The 19,049-nt window shown below is 43.6% G+C and overlaps 1 protein-coding gene across 1 annotated transcript in view; it reads right to left on the reverse strand.

The window, feature by feature from the left end:
• ALK (ALK receptor tyrosine kinase) overlaps positions 1–19,049 on the reverse strand; it is a 582,689-nt gene that overhangs the window by 90,664 nt on the left and 472,976 nt on the right. The window contains exon 11 of the mRNA XM_035110504.3: positions 18,235–18,360. Within this exon, the coding sequence (XP_034966395.3) occupies positions 18,235–18,360 (126 nt within the window). The remainder of the gene's footprint in view (positions 1–18,234; positions 18,361–19,049) is intronic.

Consider the following 19,049-nt stretch of genomic DNA (forward strand, 5'->3'; position numbering starts at 1 on the left):
GGAAAATGGATTAATGAAGATGATGCAGACGTTGACAAGTTGACAAGAGATTTGAGAGAGAACCAGGGCAGGGGGAGGAAGAGAAGTTACTTCTTAACTGCTTAATGAGACAGGTCTTTTATCAGCAGAGTTTGGAACTAGCAGGGTGCAATTCAGGCAAAAAAAATGAGGCTTAAGTGTTGAATATTTTAGAGCTATATTTATGAATATGCCTAGGTGAGCTAGGAACCTACCAATGTTTTTTATTTGGTGTGCATGTAAGAACGTCCATCATTACAACTGGAGGGTGAGGTCTGCCCACAGCGGCCTGCACCCATGAATTTGATTTACTTTGATTATGTACAAGGGTGATCCAAACTAGGAGTCCAGAAAAATCCAGAGATCAGAGGATGAGCCAAGAAACTGGTCCAGGTAGAGTACAAAGGGGCACAGAACAGAAACAATGTCTGGGAGAGGTGGAAGTAACAAACCACACAACAGAAACAAGAAGGCCATATGATGGGGGAGATACTGACAGCGATAGACTAAACTCTCAACCACACAATAACCTTGTTGCTCAAACTGCTGAGCAGAATTGCAATTAAATTATCAACACTCCTGGGGTGTCATGCCTCATTGGTCACCACACAAACACCATTCTTGCAACATTTTGAAGCAAGTGGTTTTCAGTGCCATTTTAGCACCCTGAGAGTGAGGGTTGTATTTTTTAACAGCATTTGAAGCAGCACAATAGCAGAAATTACACAAAGTAATATTCAAAAGGAATGCCTACATTACAACAACACAGGGGAATAAGAATGCAGCTATATTTACATTTGAGTAAGTAGACAGTGGTTTTCATCTCAGAATACGTGATATGTAGCCTAGTTGATTTCACAGCCATATGTAATAAGAGAACCCTATCTAGTGAGTTTCATAACCAGCTAGAAAACTGTCTGCTTTATTTTCCTACTTCTTGTGCTACTGTACCATAGTGCAATTGTGAAAGAAAAAAAAGTGTCCGTAGAAAAGGGCCTGAGGATTTCAGCTTTACAGGATTACAGCCAGAATATGCACAAATTTAAGCACTGCTATTTTTAATGTAATCTGCTGATTAAACAGCTAATTAAAGTATGCTGGTTGAGGAAACCTCACTCCTTGAAGCAAGTAATTTCGGTTACATGTACACCGTATGTTTAAAGCACATCTATACTATTTCAACAGTCATGGCTTCTCCCCAAAGTTTCCTGGGAACTGTAAATTTACTCATCACAGAACTACATTTCTCAGAACCCTTAAAAACAGCAGTTCCAACGGTACTTTGGGGGAAGAGGTGTGCTTTAAAAGCATGATGTGGATGCAAGAAGGGCGAGAGCCAGTAGATTTGGGGAAAGGACTTGCAGTGCAGGACATGAAGTGGGCCTGAGACCAGAAGCTCTGCTGGTAAACAACAGAGAATGGAAGGCATCCCCAGCACATGGTGCCCTTTCCTCACTGTGCCTCAATAAGGCATTTTTGTATCCACATCTGCAAATAGACTGTGCTGCTGCGTTCCCTTTCACTCCTTAATGGACTTTCCGTGGCAAGAAAAAAGATAGAAGCAGTACTGGGGTGGCTGTAATTGCCGTACACTACCTGGTCCCCTGTAAAATTGTGCGAAGGGGGCAATTTTAATGGTGATTGTATATTGAAAATCTCATCTGAAAGCCAAGTGTCAGAAGAAAGTGTATAGCACATGCTTGGTATGCAGAAAGTCCCACGTTCAATCCCTGATGTATCCAGTAGGACTGAGGTTGGGACTTGTTTGAAACCCTGAAAAAATGCTGTCTTCTAGTGTTGACACTAATGAGTCAGATGGACTCGTGGTTTGGATTTCTGGTAAGGTAGCTTCCTATGTTCTCATGTAAGAGGAAAAGTGAGTTGAATGGAAAGTACTTACGGTACTCCAGATCAGCGGCACAGCCATGGGCACCCGCATGGCCCCACAGTATGCCAACAGCTTCATGGCAGATTTAGAACATCGTTTCCTAGACTCCTACCCACTCAAACCTCTCTTGTACCTACGATACATTGACGATATTTTTATTATCTGGACACATGGACAACAGACCCTGGAAACCTTCCACCAGACATTCAATGACTTTCACCCCACCATCAACCTAACAATGAACCAATCCATGCAAGAAATACATTTTCTGGACACTACTATAAAAATACAGGATGGACGTATAGACACCACCTTATACAGAAAACCAACTGACCGACAAACATATCTACATGCTTCTAGCTACCATCCCAAACATACCAAACAATCCATCGTATACAGCCAGGCCCTACGTTACAACCGTATCTGTTCCAACTCTACAGACAGAGAATCTCACCTAAGAGATCTACAGCAAACCTTTTTAGAACTAAAATATCCACCTGATGAAGTTAAACAACAGATCAACAGAGCCAGACTGATACCTAGGGAGAACCTGCTGTAAGACAGACCCAAAAAAGAAAATAACAGAACACCACTAGTCATCACATACAGCTCCCAAGTTAAAACAGTACAACGCATCATCAGAGATCTACAGCCTCTCCTGGACAATGACAGCTCCCTTTCTCAAGCTCTGGGAGGAAGACCTTTCATTGCCTACAGACAGCCACCCAATCTTAAACAACTCCTCACCCACAATAATACAACCACCAGACTTAACATGGACACTGGTACCAGAGCCTGCAATAAACCCAGATGCCAACTTTGCTGCCACATACACCCAGACAACATCATTACTGGCCCCAACAACATCCAACATACCATCTCATGACTATTTAATTGCTCATCTTCTAACATTGTGTATGCCATCAAATGCCAACGGTGCCCTTCAGCTCTCTATATTGGACAAACAGGCCAAACCCTACGCCAAAGGATAAATGGACATAAATCTGACATCAGGAACCATAAGACTGAAAAACCAGTAGGAGAACACTTCAATCTCCCAGGACATTCTATACAAGATCTCAAAGCAGCTGTTTTATTACAGAGAAATTTCAGGAACAGACTGGAAAGGGAAATTGCTGAATTGGAAATCATTACCAAGCTTAAAATCATGGAAGCACCTAGGATGAATAGAGACATCGGATTCTTATCTCATTATGCATGATCAAGCTTTCTTTAGCACCTCAGCCCAGGACTAATTGCAGCCATCAGCAGGCATTAACAGCCATCTACAAGTTTACCACTCCCATCAGCCCATCTCCCATTCCCACCCACCCCCACCACCCTCTGTATATATATAGGGTCTGACACTTCTGTTTCTAGTGTATCTGAAGAAGTGTGCATGCACACGAAAGCTCATACCAAAATATAAACTTAGTTGGTCTTTAAGGTGCTACTGAAGGAATTTTTTTATTTTGCTTCGACTCAGACCAACACGGCTACCTACCTGTAACTACTTACTGCAAGACAGACCTATCTGGACAAAGGAGATGTGCAGCAAAGGAAGAGAAATGGTTGCAAATACCAAGGATGACACATATTAAAACTCTTCTTATATTCCTGTTTTTCACATTCTAACCTTTATCAGGTGCATGGGGGGGGGTATTTATGGCCAAGTCTACATGCTCTCAGAAAGTTGTCACCTGTCTGCCTCAGGGTCCTTTGTTCCCAAAGTCACGTCTTTCCCTGCTTCACATTTTTATAGATCCTTAGTTGTCATAACTGTCTTTTACTTCTCTCATGCTGAACATCTCTGCCCTCTCCTGTGCTTCCTTTCCTATCTCTCTCATTTATTTTCAGGAAACACACTTTCCCTCTCAAACCACTCAGCAAAGGATCTACCAGATTTTAAAAGCATGCACTACCATGCTTCTATTTATGGTGAAATCTCTACAGGATCTGCTGCCTCAGGGTAGGTTAGCATAGGCTACAGAGAGTACTTTCAGTACCAGAAGTAGATGGATTTGGGTACTGACAGGGAGGAAAATGGGGATTTCCAGAGAGAACTCACTGGCATTTGAGGATGCTAGAAGAGAAGTCATTACAGGGCTTGTTGATAGCACAGACAGCAGTCTTCAGAGGGCTGACTATCCAGGTTCCTACTCAAGACATGCAGACAGAGGCTGTTATGAAGAAGTAAGAGATACTTATTCAGACAAGTAATGGTGCAGGTTGGGCAGCAGACATAATGTTCAGGAGTCATGATTTCAGAATTCAGGAACAAGGCAAGAAGTTCTGAACTGGACAGAAGCAATGAAGATGTCCCAACAGTTTTCACGCCCATCAAGCTTTTAAAGATGAATGGGTATGTCAGGGAAATCTTCTTAATTTCTCCAGCAATTCTGATGCAGCCTCTTGCATGGATGCTAACTTACAAATATATCATGAGGTTCACAAGAGGGCAGTATCTCCTATGAATCTGGGGTTTATAAGTGGAATGTCAAATATTGACATGAGCCATCTCCAGCAAGTAAGTCAACCAAGCTACTTAGATGCATGTGTAAGTTGTCCTTTGTCACGGTGTTCTGTACACATTCTCAATGTCATCTCAATGCTCAGTCATTATGAAGCTCTGGGAATTCAATTAGTGAATATGATGTAGAAAAGCAACACCATTCAGTGGAAGAACTAGTATGTTTTCCTGTGTGATGAGTTCATATATTAAGCATTTGTTACAAAGTGGCAAGTGTAGAATCACATTCTCAGCTAGTTCCAGAGTCCAATATATAGAGGAGTTCTCGGCACAATTAAAAGGAGCAGTGCTAAAAAGGGGTTTGCTCTGAACTGGTCTGAAAATAGATGAGTCTGAAAAGAATGAATATTCAACACTTTTTCTGGAATTAGCTGACCTGATGCTGTTAAGGTGCTACACCCAATATGCCAGCAAGTTTGGAAAACTCAGCAATGGCCAGAGGATTGGAGAAGATCAGTCTACATCCCAATTCCAAAGAAGGGCAGTGCCAAAGAATGCTGCAACTACCGCACAATTGCGCTCATTTCACACGCTAGCAAGGTTATGCTTAAAATTCTACAAGGCAGGCTTAGGCAGTATGTGGACCGAGAACTCCCAGAAGTGCAAGCTGGATTTCGAAAGGGCAGAGGAACCAGAGACCAAATAGCAAACATGCGCTGGATTATGGAGAAAGCTAGAGAGTTCCAGAAAAACGTCTACTTCTGCTTCATTGACTATGCAAAAGCCTTTGACTGTGTCGACCACAGCAAACTATGGCAAGTTCTTAAAGAAATGGGAGTGCCTGATCACCTCATCTGTCTCCTGAGAAATCTCTATGTGGGACAAGAAGCTACAGTTAGAACTGGATATGGAACAACTGATTGGTTCAAAATTGGGAAAGGAGTACGACAAGGTTGTATATTGTCTCCCTGCTTATTTAACTTATATGCAGAATTCATCATGCGAAAAGCTGGACTAGATGAATCCCAAGCCGGAATTAAGATTGCTGGAAGAAATATCAACAACCTCAGATATGCAGATGACACAACCTTGATGGCAGAAAGCGAGGAGGAATTAAAGAACCTTTTAATGAGGGTGAAAGAGGAGAGCGCAAAATATGGTCTGAAGCTCAACATCAAAAAAAACCAAGATCATGGCCACTGGTCCCATCACCTCCTGGCAAATAGAAGGGGAAGAAATGGAGGCAGTGAGAGATTTTACTTTCTTGGGCTCCTTGATCACTGCAGATGGTGACAGCAGTCACGAAATTAAAAGACGCCTGCTTCTTGGGAGAAAAGCAATGACAAACCTAGACAGCATCTTAAAAAGCAGAGACATCACCTTGCCGACAAAGGTCCGTATAGTTAAAGCTATGGTTTTCCCAGTAGTGATGTATGGAAGTGAGAGTTGGACCATAAAGAAGGCTGATCGCCGAAGAATTGATGCTTTTGAATTATGGTGCTGGAGGAGACTCTTGAGAGTCCCATGGACTGCAAGAAGATCAAACCTATCCATTCTTAAGGAAATCAGCCCTGAGTGCTCCCTGGAAGGACAGATCGTGAAGCTGAGGCTCCAATACTTTGGCCACCTCATGAGAAGAGAAGAATCCTTGGAAAAGACCCTGATGTTGGGAAAGATTGAGGGCACTAGGAGAAGGGGACGACAGAGGACAAGATGGTTGGACAGTGTTCTCGAAGCTACGAACATGAGTTTGACCAAACTGCGGGAGGCAGTGCAAGACAGGAGTGCCTGGCGTGCTATGGTCCATGGGGTCACGAAGAGTCGGACACGACTAAACGACTAAACAACAACAACAACAACAACAACCCATTAGGGAGATCAACAGGAGACTGCCAATCCCAAGCTGGTCATAGACATAGCATAAATTCCATGCAGGAACAATTAAGACAATGGAACTTCTCCCGATGCATGCCCACATCATCTAATGTGGTGCATTTTAGCTGGTTCTTCAGTTGTGTGGGCTTTCAGGTCAGTTCAGGGACTTAGCAGAGGGAAGCAAGATTTTATCACTCTCTCTCAGTTACAACAGAAACTGTGGCTCTTTGTTTTAATCTGATTTGCTAAGAAGGAAATGCTACAGCCTGTGAGCTATCAAAGAAGCCAAAGATCACATTAGTTGTAATTACTTTTTGCTGGCTCCGATTGATCGTTGCCCTCCAAAGGATTTCACCGTGATGCTGATGCTGCCAGTTCACCTGCCAGAAGTATATAGATAGCCATGAAACTTTCAACCCTGGCAGGATCAGGCCTTTGCTTCTTGAACTTGTAGCCGGGACTCAAAAAGGACAAGATTTAGTCATGCCTTATCTAAGGTTCAAGAACATACTTCTCATATTTATTTATGCCTTATTTTCTGGCATGTCCTTTTTGTACATTGTACTTTTGTTCCAAGGACTTCAGGGTGGCTTACAAGGTGTGTGTCCCCCTCCCCCATTTTATTCCCACAAGAACCCTGTGATGCAGCTTTGGCTATGGCCCACTAAGCTTCGTGGTTGTGCAGTGGGAGTGAGAAACCTGGTCTCCCCAGTCTTAGTGCATTATTGTCACATTAGGACTTGTGACTGAACACTAGGCTTCAGCCACAGAAAGGGTTAAAGAAAACAAGTAGGTTAAAGTGGTGATGAGTGATGGAGTTGAGCATTTAATTATAAAAAAATATTTATGTACTACTGTGACATTAAAAATATCAAAGTGGTTTACAACAAGAAGGTTTATATGCAATTACAAACCATGTGAGCATTGAAAATCAGAGATCATCAACTAACACTTATGAAAATACGCTTTCTTAATTGCCTGCAGAAGCTTTGCAGTACATATAGAAAAGTTTTCAGCAATCATTTAGAGCAGCCATAGGCAACCTTGGCTCTCCAGATGTTTTGGAACTACAACTCCCATGATCCCTAGCTAACAGGGCCAGTGGTCAGGGATCATGGGAGTTGTAGTTCCAAAACATCTGGAGAGCCAAGGTTGCCTATGCCTGATTTAGAGGTAAAACTGGAGGTGGTTTCTGAATCTCTATTGGCAGAGCATCCTACAGATCTGGGCCAATGACACTGAAGGCTCAGCTTCTTGCTGCTGTCAAATGAGCCTCGCTAACTTGGGGGAGGACCAACAATGATCTCCATGATCAAATTGTAATACAATCATTTAGGAGGTCCTTACAGCATCCTGGACCTACTGGTAAGTTGTTTCAGGCTTAATACAAAGACCTTGAACCTGTCTTGGCTGTAAATGAGCAGCCGGTACAGATGCTTTAACAGTAGTGTCCCAAGGTGGACCGTCCCATTTTGCCCCCTGAGGCAAAATGGGAAGCTGCTGTTGCTGTTGCCCACTTCCCACAGCCTTGTTTACTGGGATCACATGGCTGTGACTTCATTGGAACCCAGAAGCTGCTTTTCCAGTAGTGGCAGCAGCAAGACAGATGGGTGAGGTGCCCCCTGCCATGGGAAAGGTTAGGAGAAGCTGCGGCAGCAGTGAGATCTCACATGAGCTCCACAAGATCCCACCAGAAGCCACCACTTCTCCCCCTTCTCTGGTGGCAGGGGCAGGAGAGGGGCCCACAGGGGTGCCACCCCCTGGGATTCGGCTAACTCAGTCCACTTCATGGACTCTGATGATGTCACATCATGATCCCCAACCAGCTGTTTATGCACCTAAATTAATACACTTAGGATTTGGTGGAACTACTGAACTCAGATATTCAAATTAGACTCAAACTCAGTAACATACACTGATTTACATTGTAATCATCATAAAAAAGAAAGGGATTCCGTTATAGGGGTTAGAGAGATGGATTAATATCAAAGACATCCAGCTTCTAATCTACACTCAGCCATGAAGCATACTGAGTGTGTTTGTGACCTTGGCCAGCCACTCAGCCTAACCTACTTATCAGGATTGTCGTGAGAATAAAATGAGGGCGGCAGGGTGGGGGGAACCCTGTACACCCTGTTGAAGTCAGCGAAGGAGAGAGGTGGTCTTAAAAGGTAATAAAATAGACTTTAAAATGCATTGTGAGAATTTGAAATTTCTGCCTCAGTACACTTTGAAATTAAACTCAAAGTGCATTTAATTTTGAGCTGATGATGCAAAATATTTCAGGTTGATGATGCACAACATACAGATTACATCATTTGTATCACGGAGTACAATAACTCGGGGCCCATACATAAAGTACTGTAGTGGAAATTTAGGGGGGAACTGTGGACCTTTGTAAGAAATCAAAGACAAGTTCTCTAAGCTTCAGCTGTGCTTTTAAAATATGTATTCCTAATACATCCTAATATGTAATTCCTAATACAAGACATCACCTTGCCGACAAAGGTCTGTATAGTTAAAGCTATGGTTTGCCCAGTAGTGATGTATGGAAGTGAGAGCTGGACCATAAAGAAGGCTGATCGCCAAAGAATTTATGCTTTTGAATTATGGTGCTGGAGGAGACTCTTGAGAGTCGCATGGACTGCAAGATGATCAAACCTATCCATTCTGAAGGAAATCAGCCCAGAGCGCTCACTGGAAGGACAGATCCTGAAGCTGAGGCTCCAATACTCTGGCCACCTCATGAGATGAGAAGAATCCTTGGAAAAGACCCTGATGTTGGGAAAGATTGAGGGCACTAGGAGAAGGGGACGACAGAGGACAAGATGGTTGGACAGTGTTCTCGAAGCTACTAACATGAGTTTGACCAAACTGCGGGAGGCAGTGCAAGACAGGAGTGCCTGGCGTGCTCTGGTCCATAGGGTAACGAAGAGTCGGACACAACTAAACAACAACATTTCCTAATACTGATGCAGCAACTCAGAGCATGGTATAAAGTGTGTAAGGTGCTTTTGGTTATAGCACTGGACATTTCTATTCATCGCACCCAGCAATGTGCTGGGTGCCTTGTTGAAGAGGTACTTCTGATACCTTCTATACTGGTCCTGCTAGCAGACATGGACTAGTCGTTTGGCTGGTGGATCACCTCTTCCCTCCAGAGTACCAATGAAATGCAGAGTGTAGAGTGTAGAGATGCCCAAAGCTAACAGGTACTAGAGATTAGAAGGTTCAGTTAAGGCCAGTACACAGGAGGCAACACCAGGTCCTGCTTAACAAGTGGTGGGGAGGATTGGGTAGGAGTGATAGAGACTTCTTTCTCTTGCAAATGATGTTGGGTATGGAACTGAAAGGAGTGTTGGGTTAATACTCAAGAGGGGGTCAAGTGAAGCCCTCTTGTGATTGGGAACCTATGCAAACAGCTCTATGTGAATGCATGCCAGTGAATGCATGCCAGGGGGAGGAGTGCAGCCTCCTGTCCTCTCTTCATAAATGCTTGTTTATTTAATACATAAGCTGAATGCTTGCATGGGGCTACTCTCATTTCTATAACACGTAACAAGCCCCAACACAAGCAAAGCAAAGCAAAGCAAAGCAAAGCAAAGCAAAGCTGTCTGAATCCATATTTTCAGCCAATTTCTTTTTCTTTTTTGGCCATTCATTTGTGGGAGGGATTGGGAGGGGGGAATTGGTTCAGTTCGCATTTTTCTGTGAAACTACATAATGAGTGCTGTCTGAAGCGACATGCAAAATGATCCGTCAGAATTCACATTTCTCTGAATTTTAGGGTGCAGTTCTATAGCCAAAGAAACTGTGTTCGTAAAGAGTGTGCATAAAGATGCACAGTAATAATAAAAAAATAGCATACACATTTTGTAATATTGGAATTTATTCTGTGTTTGCCAAATTCTTTGATTTTTGTCATTTATGAATTCACTGACACATTCTGTATACAGTGGTACCTCGGTTTAAGGCACACAATTAGTTCCGGAAGTCTGTACTTAACCAGAAGCAAACTTTCCCAATAAAAGTAATGCGAAGTGGATTAATCCATTCCAGATGGGTCCGCGGAGTACTTAAACTGAAAGTACTCAAACCGAAGCGTACTTAAACTGAGGTATGACTGTATTGCATATTTGTATTTCCAAAAATCTGTATTTTGATGTTTTGAATGTTTGCTGTAAGCTGCTTTGGACACAGCTCATTGTAGAAAAGCAGTCAGTCAGTCAGTCAGTCAGTCAGTCAATCAATCAAACAAACAAACAATCAATCAATACCAAAATGCATTATATTAGAGGTAATTGCTCTCTGTGAAAGGCAACCCTGAATGCAAAAATGTGTAAATTCATAGAAATGTGCATTTAAATGCTGACAAACTCTTGTGAAGAAATTTTTTTTAAAAGAAGCAACCTTGTGCAGAAATGTTGTCCATCCCTACAGGGTTGTTGGGGAAAATGTGATGACTTTTGTGTGGTGTTTACGTTTATAACATTATGAGGTTGAGAGCTGTTCTTCATTTTAACTTGCAGCCCTGCATGCTTCCTGGAATGCCCATTGAAATACGTCACATCATGTTGTCTTCCCATGGACATCCTTAAAAGTGTGGCCAGACAGGGAGGCTGCCTACAGAGCACCAGAGAGCAGCATGAGCATTACTTTTTAATTAAGAAAAACCAAAAATTCGCACCAGTCCCTTACAACCCAAAGGCAGACTCCCTTGCCATCTGTACTTCCTGGAAGACATTCTAAAAAGCGTGGAAGTCTGTGGAAAGCTGTAGAGCAGCACGAAGCTTTAAAGAATTTTAAGAGAGAGAACAGAACTTGACCAAGTTAGTAATGCCATCAATGTATGCTTCAAGGAAAAAGCCAACCCCTTGCAACCTCTGAATTTCTCCTGAGATTGCATTAGCTGCAGGGGAGGGGGGGGGAAGCTCCATTCTTTCCTATGGAACAAAGAGGTTCATGAAACTGGGGGTGGGGATCTGGCACAATTCTAAAAGATATTTAGAAAGCTGATGAAACACTACACATCGTGGTTTCATTATTAGCATTACTAGGGGCAGGAGGGACCTAAGAACAGGACAGAAGGCAATGGGAAAGACGAGGAGGGAAAAAGAAATCATTTGCAGAAATGTTCAGAGTGGAACACTTTCCAATTCAAAGGCCGATATTGATGTGTAAAGTTGTTCAGGTACCAAGAAAGAGAAATCAGAGCCCTGGTCTGCAGCCCAGCTGGTAGACTCATAAACACACAACGGGGTACTTTCACTTATTTCTGGTGGTTGTGTTCTCTTCCTTGATGGCTGGATGCCCCTCATCATAGAAGTGACAGTTCTGCATTCCTGCCGGGGAGCAAGCGAATCGGATTCTGCTAGCACTCTGCAGGGGTTGTCTGCCTCTGGTTTGAAAATAAAGCTAAAAGGGACGACAGGGGGTGGACCAGTTTTTCAGCACTGAATAATCAGGTATTTACTTCCTCAGCACAGCCTAATTACCCACCTGAAGCACAACACCAGGCACCAACAAGAAGATGTAAGGAGCAAAGAGACACCAGTTATTTTGTGTTTATTTATACAAGTGATTTACTAGTAGTCACTTCAGCCCAACCTGCCAGTGTTTCACAAGGATTAAAATAAAAAGTACAACATAACAGAGATCAAAGCAGTAGAACACACCACAAGCAGAATAGATCAAATTCCAGTATAATCCAATTAAAAACAAATTAAAGAGCCTACAAGTCTAGGATAAATAGAGACGCTTTCACTTGGTGCTAAGGGAAAACAAAAACAGTGCCAGATGAATGGCCCTAGGAAGGGAATTCCAAATATGAGGTGCCACTGGTGAGAAGGCCCTGACTCCAGCCACCACCTGCCTTACCTCAAGCACTAGGATGACTCAGAGCAGAGGTTTAGATGCCAGTTTCAGTACCTGGGCAGATTCATACAGGAGAAGATGATCCTTCCGGTGCCCCCATCCCAAGATATTTAGGGCTTTAGGTCAAAACTGGCACTTTGCATTGCGCTTGGAAACCACCTGGAAGGAAGTGTGTTTCAAAACTGGCATAACACCCAGTCCCAGTTATAAACATGCTGCTGCTGTGCTTTGCGCTAGTTTCCAAACAGTTCTCAAACACAGCCCAATGTTCAACACATTGAAATAGCCTAAATGAGGTGAAACCAGGTCATGGATAATTGTGAGCAGGCGATCTCTGTACAGGATTAGCCAGAACTAGACTCAGCTAGTGGAATATGTCTTGAGCCCCAGAGGCAGATGGGGCCAGTTATTGCCATTGTTATCATTGGACACTGGTTCTACTCCTTCCACAACACACAAAGACCCGATTGTGCTGCTCCTGGCAGCAGCTAGGCTCGAAATCGCCATGTGCTGGAAGTCAGCCAATGGACCCCTCCAATGGGTATGTGTCTGAGTAATATTCAGGATGTAGACTTTTCTGAACATATTACAAAACATCAGAGAATAATAAAGGATGAAACAAAACATGGCTGATTTGACAGAGTATGGTTCCTATTGCTTTGCTACATGAATAAGAAGAGAGAAGGTCACCCACCTGTTACACTTTAGACAGGTAATCTGACCGTGGTTCGCTCTATAATGCTGGGTATCAGTGTAGTCTGCATTTTCCAGGGTCAGTGGACATCCTTTTGTTTTTATACACTGTTCAATTGATCTGGCCAGAACAGGTGGAACACCACATCCCAGTCCAGGCAATGCACCCACCCACCCATTTCTGTGTAATTTGTATGGAGCATTAATTTATTGGCTCCCATCCAAGCCATTACTGACTACAAAAACAAACCTACACTTCCAGTTTCACCTGAATTTGATGAAAAGAGCAAACAGCTAGTTCTCATCCAAATAGTTCAGTAACCTCACTCAGTGAGGAGTTTTAGTACAACAATAGTTCTCCAACACACCTTAATAAAATAAATTAAAATACAATACAATACAATACAATACAATACAATACAATACTACTACTAATAATAATTTTATTTATACCCCGCCCTCCCCTGCCAAGACTGGGCTCAGGGTGGCTAACACTGAATAAAATACAGTAAAAACATTAAAACAAAACTAAACAGTTTATTAAAATATAAGTTTGTATACAGTTTAAAATGCAGCTTAAAATGCAGCCTCGTTTTAGTGGTAGCCTGTAGATCAAAGCCATAAGGGGAGAAAACGTCAAATCAGGGCCGTCTTAAGCCCATCCAGCGCCCTGGCGCTAAGGTCCCTCCAGCGCCCCCCTTCAGAGCCTCTCCAAGGGCCCAGGAGTGCCAAGCGGACTGCGGCAGCAGTGGGAGGCCACCTCCAAGGACTCCGCGCTGCACCTCCTCGTTTCCCCAGCGCTGGGGTCCGCTCAGTCAAGCTTTGCCACCAGTGCGTGCACCGCGGGACCAGCAAGAGCTGCTTGGGCGCTGTGCGCGCGTTGGTGGCGAAGCTCGACTGAGCAGAACCCAGCGCTGGGGAAACGAGAAGGAGGCGCAGCGCGGAGTCCTCGGAGAAGGAGAGAGACGTGGCACAGCCTCTCAGCTCGTGGAGTGCAGTCCTGGCCAGATCGCTGGAACCCTGCGCTCACTTGGCGCCCTTCCAGCGCCCTCAAGCGCTCGGGGCTGTGGTTCTCTGCGCCACTAGCCTCTATGGCTAGGACGGGCCTGCGTCAAATATTCACCAGGGCCAACAATCCATGCTGGTCCTACATGGGGCAGCAAAGAGAGCCGGGGGGGGGGATTTATATACAAATCCCATATAAGGGGTTCCATCAAAAATAAATAAATGAGAGGGTGGTTAGACAGAGTCCAGCCCAAAGGCCAGGTGGAACAGCTCCGTCTTGCAGGCCCTGTGGAAAAATGTCAAATCCCGCAGGCTGCGGTAGGGTGTTCCACCAGGCCGGGGCCAGAGCTGAATAGGCCCTGGCCCTGGTTTAGGCCAATCTAACCTCCTTGGGGCTTGGGACTTCCAAAGTGTTGTTATTTATGGTCCTTCATGGGGCATATCAGGAGAGGCAGTCCCATAGGTCCCGTAGGTACCTAGGGTCCTAGGCCGCATAGGGCTTTAAAGATCAAAACCAGCACCTTAAACCTGACCCTGTACTCCAACAGGAGCCAGTGCAGCTGGTAAAGCACTGGATGAATGTGATCCCGCAGCAAGGACCCCGTAAGGAGTCTCGCCGCGGCATTCTGCACCCACTGGAGTGTCTGAGTCACCTTCAAGGGCAGCCCCGCCTAGAGCGAATTACAGTAATCAAGCCTGGAGGTGACCTTCGCATGGATCATTGTGGCCAGATCGGGGCGAGAAAGGTAAGGGACCAACTGCTTAAAAGAGTTTTTTAAAAAAACAAACAGGAATGGAATCACTGCATAACCCTTATGAAGTCTCATTGGAATGATTGTTATGTCCATCCAGATTCCATCTTAAGAGTTTTAATAGATGCACACCATATGGCTTTAATGCCAGCCAACTTTTCCCTCTCTTCCCTGCCCCTTCTTAGTTTTGCTTATTATCAAAAGATGGTACACATTTTATGATATTTTAGTTGGCCTAATAAAGGCATTGTCCTAATAAGGAGGTGGAGGGACACATGGTGATCTATGGAGTGAAGCTATTGGTGAATTTTGCTTATCATGAAACCAAATGAAATGCTAAATGAAGCTGAATTCTCTTTGTCTGCCCACTCATTTGTGAACTCTATGCCCTCCTCTGGAAGCCAATAAATAAGAAAATGTCAGCCAGTTTTGATTTGGCTACAAAGTTTGGTATATATTTGCATATAGTTAATCTGCAAAGGCCTTCCATCAATTACCACACAACTGAGATTGCAAATGTTTGAATGCCAGACTAGATGGGATAGTAATTGCATGATGACAATTAACATGTCTAGTTTTTTAAAATTTAACAACAGGAGCAGCCAAAAGCAGGTGATGGGGCAGCAGCAATCAGACGAGGATCAGGAATATGATACACAGGGAGGGGCAGTTAACACTTTCCTGCACATCACAGCTTCCCAGCTGCTATTCACCAAGGACAGAATCCATTAGCATCAGATCAAACCTTATTGGCTCAAAGAATCATAGAATCATAGAGTTGGAAGAGACCACAAGGGCCATCCAGTCCAACCCCCTGCCAAGCAGGAAACACCATCAAAGCATTCTTGACATATGCCTGTCAAGCCTCTGCTTAAAGAAGGAGACTCCAAAGAAGGAGACTCCACCACACTCCTTGGTAGCAAATTCCACTGTCGAACAGCTCTTACTGTCAGGAAGTTCTTCCTAATGTTTAGGTGGAATCTTCTTTCTTGTAGTTTGAATCCATTGCTCCGTGTCCGCTTCTCTGGAGAAGCAGAAAACAACCTTTCATCCTCCTCTATATGACATCCTTTTATATATTTGAACATGGCTATCATATCAACCCTTAACCTTCTCTTCTCCAAGCTAAACATACCCAGCTCCCTAAGCCGTTCCTCATAAGGCATCGTTTCCAGGCCTTTGACTATTTTGGTTGCCACCCTCTGGTTCCTTGGATCACCTTCTCTTTCTGATGCAGAAGTACACCCTCTGGACATCTGCAGCAGTGGAGTTATAAAGGAGCAGAAGTTCATAGAAGCAGATATGTCTATCTGCAATCTGTCTGCTGCAACAAGGAATAAGATACAGTGGTGCCTCACTAGACGAATTTAATTCGTTCCACAGGTCTTTTCTTATAACGAAAAATTTGTTTAGCGAATCCCATAGGAATACATTGAATTTTTTTTTTTAAAAAAATTGCCCATAGGAACGCATTAATTGAATTTCAATGCATTCCTATGGGAAACCACGATTCACTAGACGAATTTTTCGTAAAACGCATTCGTCTAGTGAGGTAACCTCCGCTAGAAAAAACCTTCCGTTAAGCGGAAATTTCGTTAAGCAGGGCATTCGTTAAGCGAGGCACCACTGTACCTGAGACCAGCTGTCATCAGAGTCCCTTGTTCAAAACAGTACTTTACTGATCTGGCTCATAGTAAGTCAGGCATAAATAAAACTATGATTATTACAAAATGGTTCCCTGATATTCATGCTACATTAATTCCCACCACACTACTAAATATTCAGGGTCAATTCTTATGACCTTTTCTGAGTGCGACACCCACAGCTTTTGACAGTAAGGGCTGCTTAGAAACTGCATCTTCTGGCTACAGTTGTGAGAATCAGCTCTCCAGAGAGCCAATAAACCACCCTTGTAAGTTTTCCAAGGTAGCTTTGCCTTCCTCCCCCACTCCATTTCCCTGATGTTTAGCACAGTAAATATAAATAAATTTGAGCACTTTAGGAACGAATAATGCCCTGACCTGCTTTATTACCTCTCATATTGGGGAATGGCAACTCAAGTGCAAGCTTTCTTGCTGCTCTATGCATGTTTTCTACAGGACACGTTATAAAACCCACTCAGTGCAAGATGTACGGCCGTTGCGAGCTAATGTCAGAAAATCAAGCGCAGGACCAGGAATCTCCCTTCTTGTCAGCTCCATTGCAAACTGATTCATGGAACAACATTTCAGAAGTGCTTTTTATCTTTGAAAGTGCTGTACAAACACTCTAACTAATGAAAACAGCAGTGGGTGTTGTTAATATCTATGTTTACAGCATTTATCACAGCATTAATACATTTCCTGTTATATGCTAGGTCTATTTAAAAAAAAAAAAGAGGCAGAGTGCAGCCTGGCTACAAGTAGGTTTGCAAATTACTGGCAGCCCTCATCAGTCACCTGTACCTGCAGCCATCAGTTGCTTTCAGAAGCATCATAGTATCAGAAAAGCCACTACTACTATCACAACACCCATCAACACTGCAACTTTTCCATATAAAAGACCCAGATGAGTCACCTTTGGACACAAGCCTGGCCAGCTCTATCTGGGTGTCAAAGAAAACCAAGCCTTCACATTGTGATTAGGGTAAAAGTCTGCTCAACACCCCATTGATTAAGGCAAGGCAGTTGCATAGGCAAAGACCCCATCAGCCAGACTCTCATCTGAGCTGATCCAATAAGGTGTTCTGCTTACATACCTAACAGTTTTTATAGGGGAAAAAACAAAGTTATCAGAACCCGGTTAACATGAAAGAACAAGAAACTAGTTTTGCGGGGAAACGGCATTGCTAGTCAAAAACACTCAAAGGTTCCATGTTTCATCTTTTCACGTTTCACCCACCTTCATGCTGACTCTGTTTTTCCATGCTAAGGGAGATGTGACCTCAGAGCGGAAACTCGAGCCCTGCAGACTCTAGGTCCATGCATGGGAAAAAATACTGGGAAACTCCCAGTGGCTGGCAGCAATGCTACACCAAGGGGATGGACTACTGTACCACACACCAGAAAAGGCAATAAACAAAGGGAAAGCGCATGTGCCTTTCAGAGGCATTATGGGTTAGAGAAACGTATGCCAAGCTCATGGCAGATTGGATTTGTTATAGCAGGCATCCCCAAACTTCGGCCCTCCAGATGTTTTGGACTACAATTCCCATCTTCCCTGACCACTGCCCCTGTTAGCTAGGGATCATGGGAGTTGTAGGCCAAAACATCTGGAGGGCCACAGTTTGGAGATGCCTGTGTTATAGCAAGGATGCAGACTTTTGATTTGCCATTGACTATCCTGCAGTGATCAGTTTGCCTTCCTTTAATGCATTTTAACAACAACAACAACAACAACAACAACAACAACAACAACAACAGGCAAAAAATCGTTTCTTTTCCAAAATGGCAACACTCCTGCTTTCATGAAAAAGCCTTGCCCTAGCTCTCCAAATAAATACAAGAGGTATTTCACAGTCCAAACATGCTGATTTTGCACTCTCTTATCCACTGGAAAAAAATCGCATTGTTTCTCTTTTAATCAATAATCAATAAAGGACATTACTGTATTTAATGGAAGTTTGCACTCTTGAGAAGACTTCTGGAATGATGGTTCTCGGGAAGAAACCAATTCCCTACCTTCAAGGCCAACTGGTGGAGGATCCTGTGTTGGCCTCTCTGTAATCTGCCCTTCGCCCCTGCCTCTTTCAGTGAGCAGATTGCCTGCGTCCGGGCTGTTTTCTCGAGATGTCTTCTCTTCATTGACTGGAACACACACAAAAACAATCTGGTTTATGACTGTGCAGATATGGCGAGTTGGCCTGGCAAAGGGAGGACAACAACAGCTGGTGGTGGATCAAACGGGGCCAAAGGGTTTGCGACCATAACGCGTGATGGCGTTAAAAGGAAGGGCAGGCTGGCACCCATTGCTGCTGTGAGATCTAAAACAAATGGAGAGGAAAAAACAGTCGGGAAGCAGGGAAGAATATGTAAGATGCTAATAAGGTGAAAGGACATCGGCATGATTGGGGGTGGGCGGCAAATACAGTGGATGCTGTTTAATTGTCTACTTCCAACATGCATATTTAGCCTTTAAAACAGTGGAGTGCAATTATTCTGCAATTCTGTACAATGCAACAGCTACAAATAATGTAAAAATATATTCCCTTGTAGCTGCAGAGGCTCAAATTCAACCGTAGAGGCATTTGGCATTAGGACACTAGCAAATGGAATGCATTAGAAATAAGGGGCAGATTCACAGATGGCAAACGCTATAGAGAGTGGTTGTAAAACAGCGACAGAGAAACAGTGAGTTTGCATCAGAGGAGAAACTGGATAAAGGGATATTTAACACACAGCATTACTGATTATCTCAATGGTTGGAGGATCAGGGGCAAGAAAAGAGAGCTTAAGCCTAATGTCCAAGAACAAGGAAATGAGACAAAAGCACAGTA

Source organism: Zootoca vivipara, chromosome 3 (assembly GCF_965207765.1).
Source record: "Zootoca vivipara chromosome 3, rZooViv2.hap1.1, whole genome shotgun sequence".
Lineage (NCBI taxonomy): Eukaryota > Metazoa > Chordata > Lepidosauria > Squamata > Lacertidae > Zootoca > Zootoca vivipara.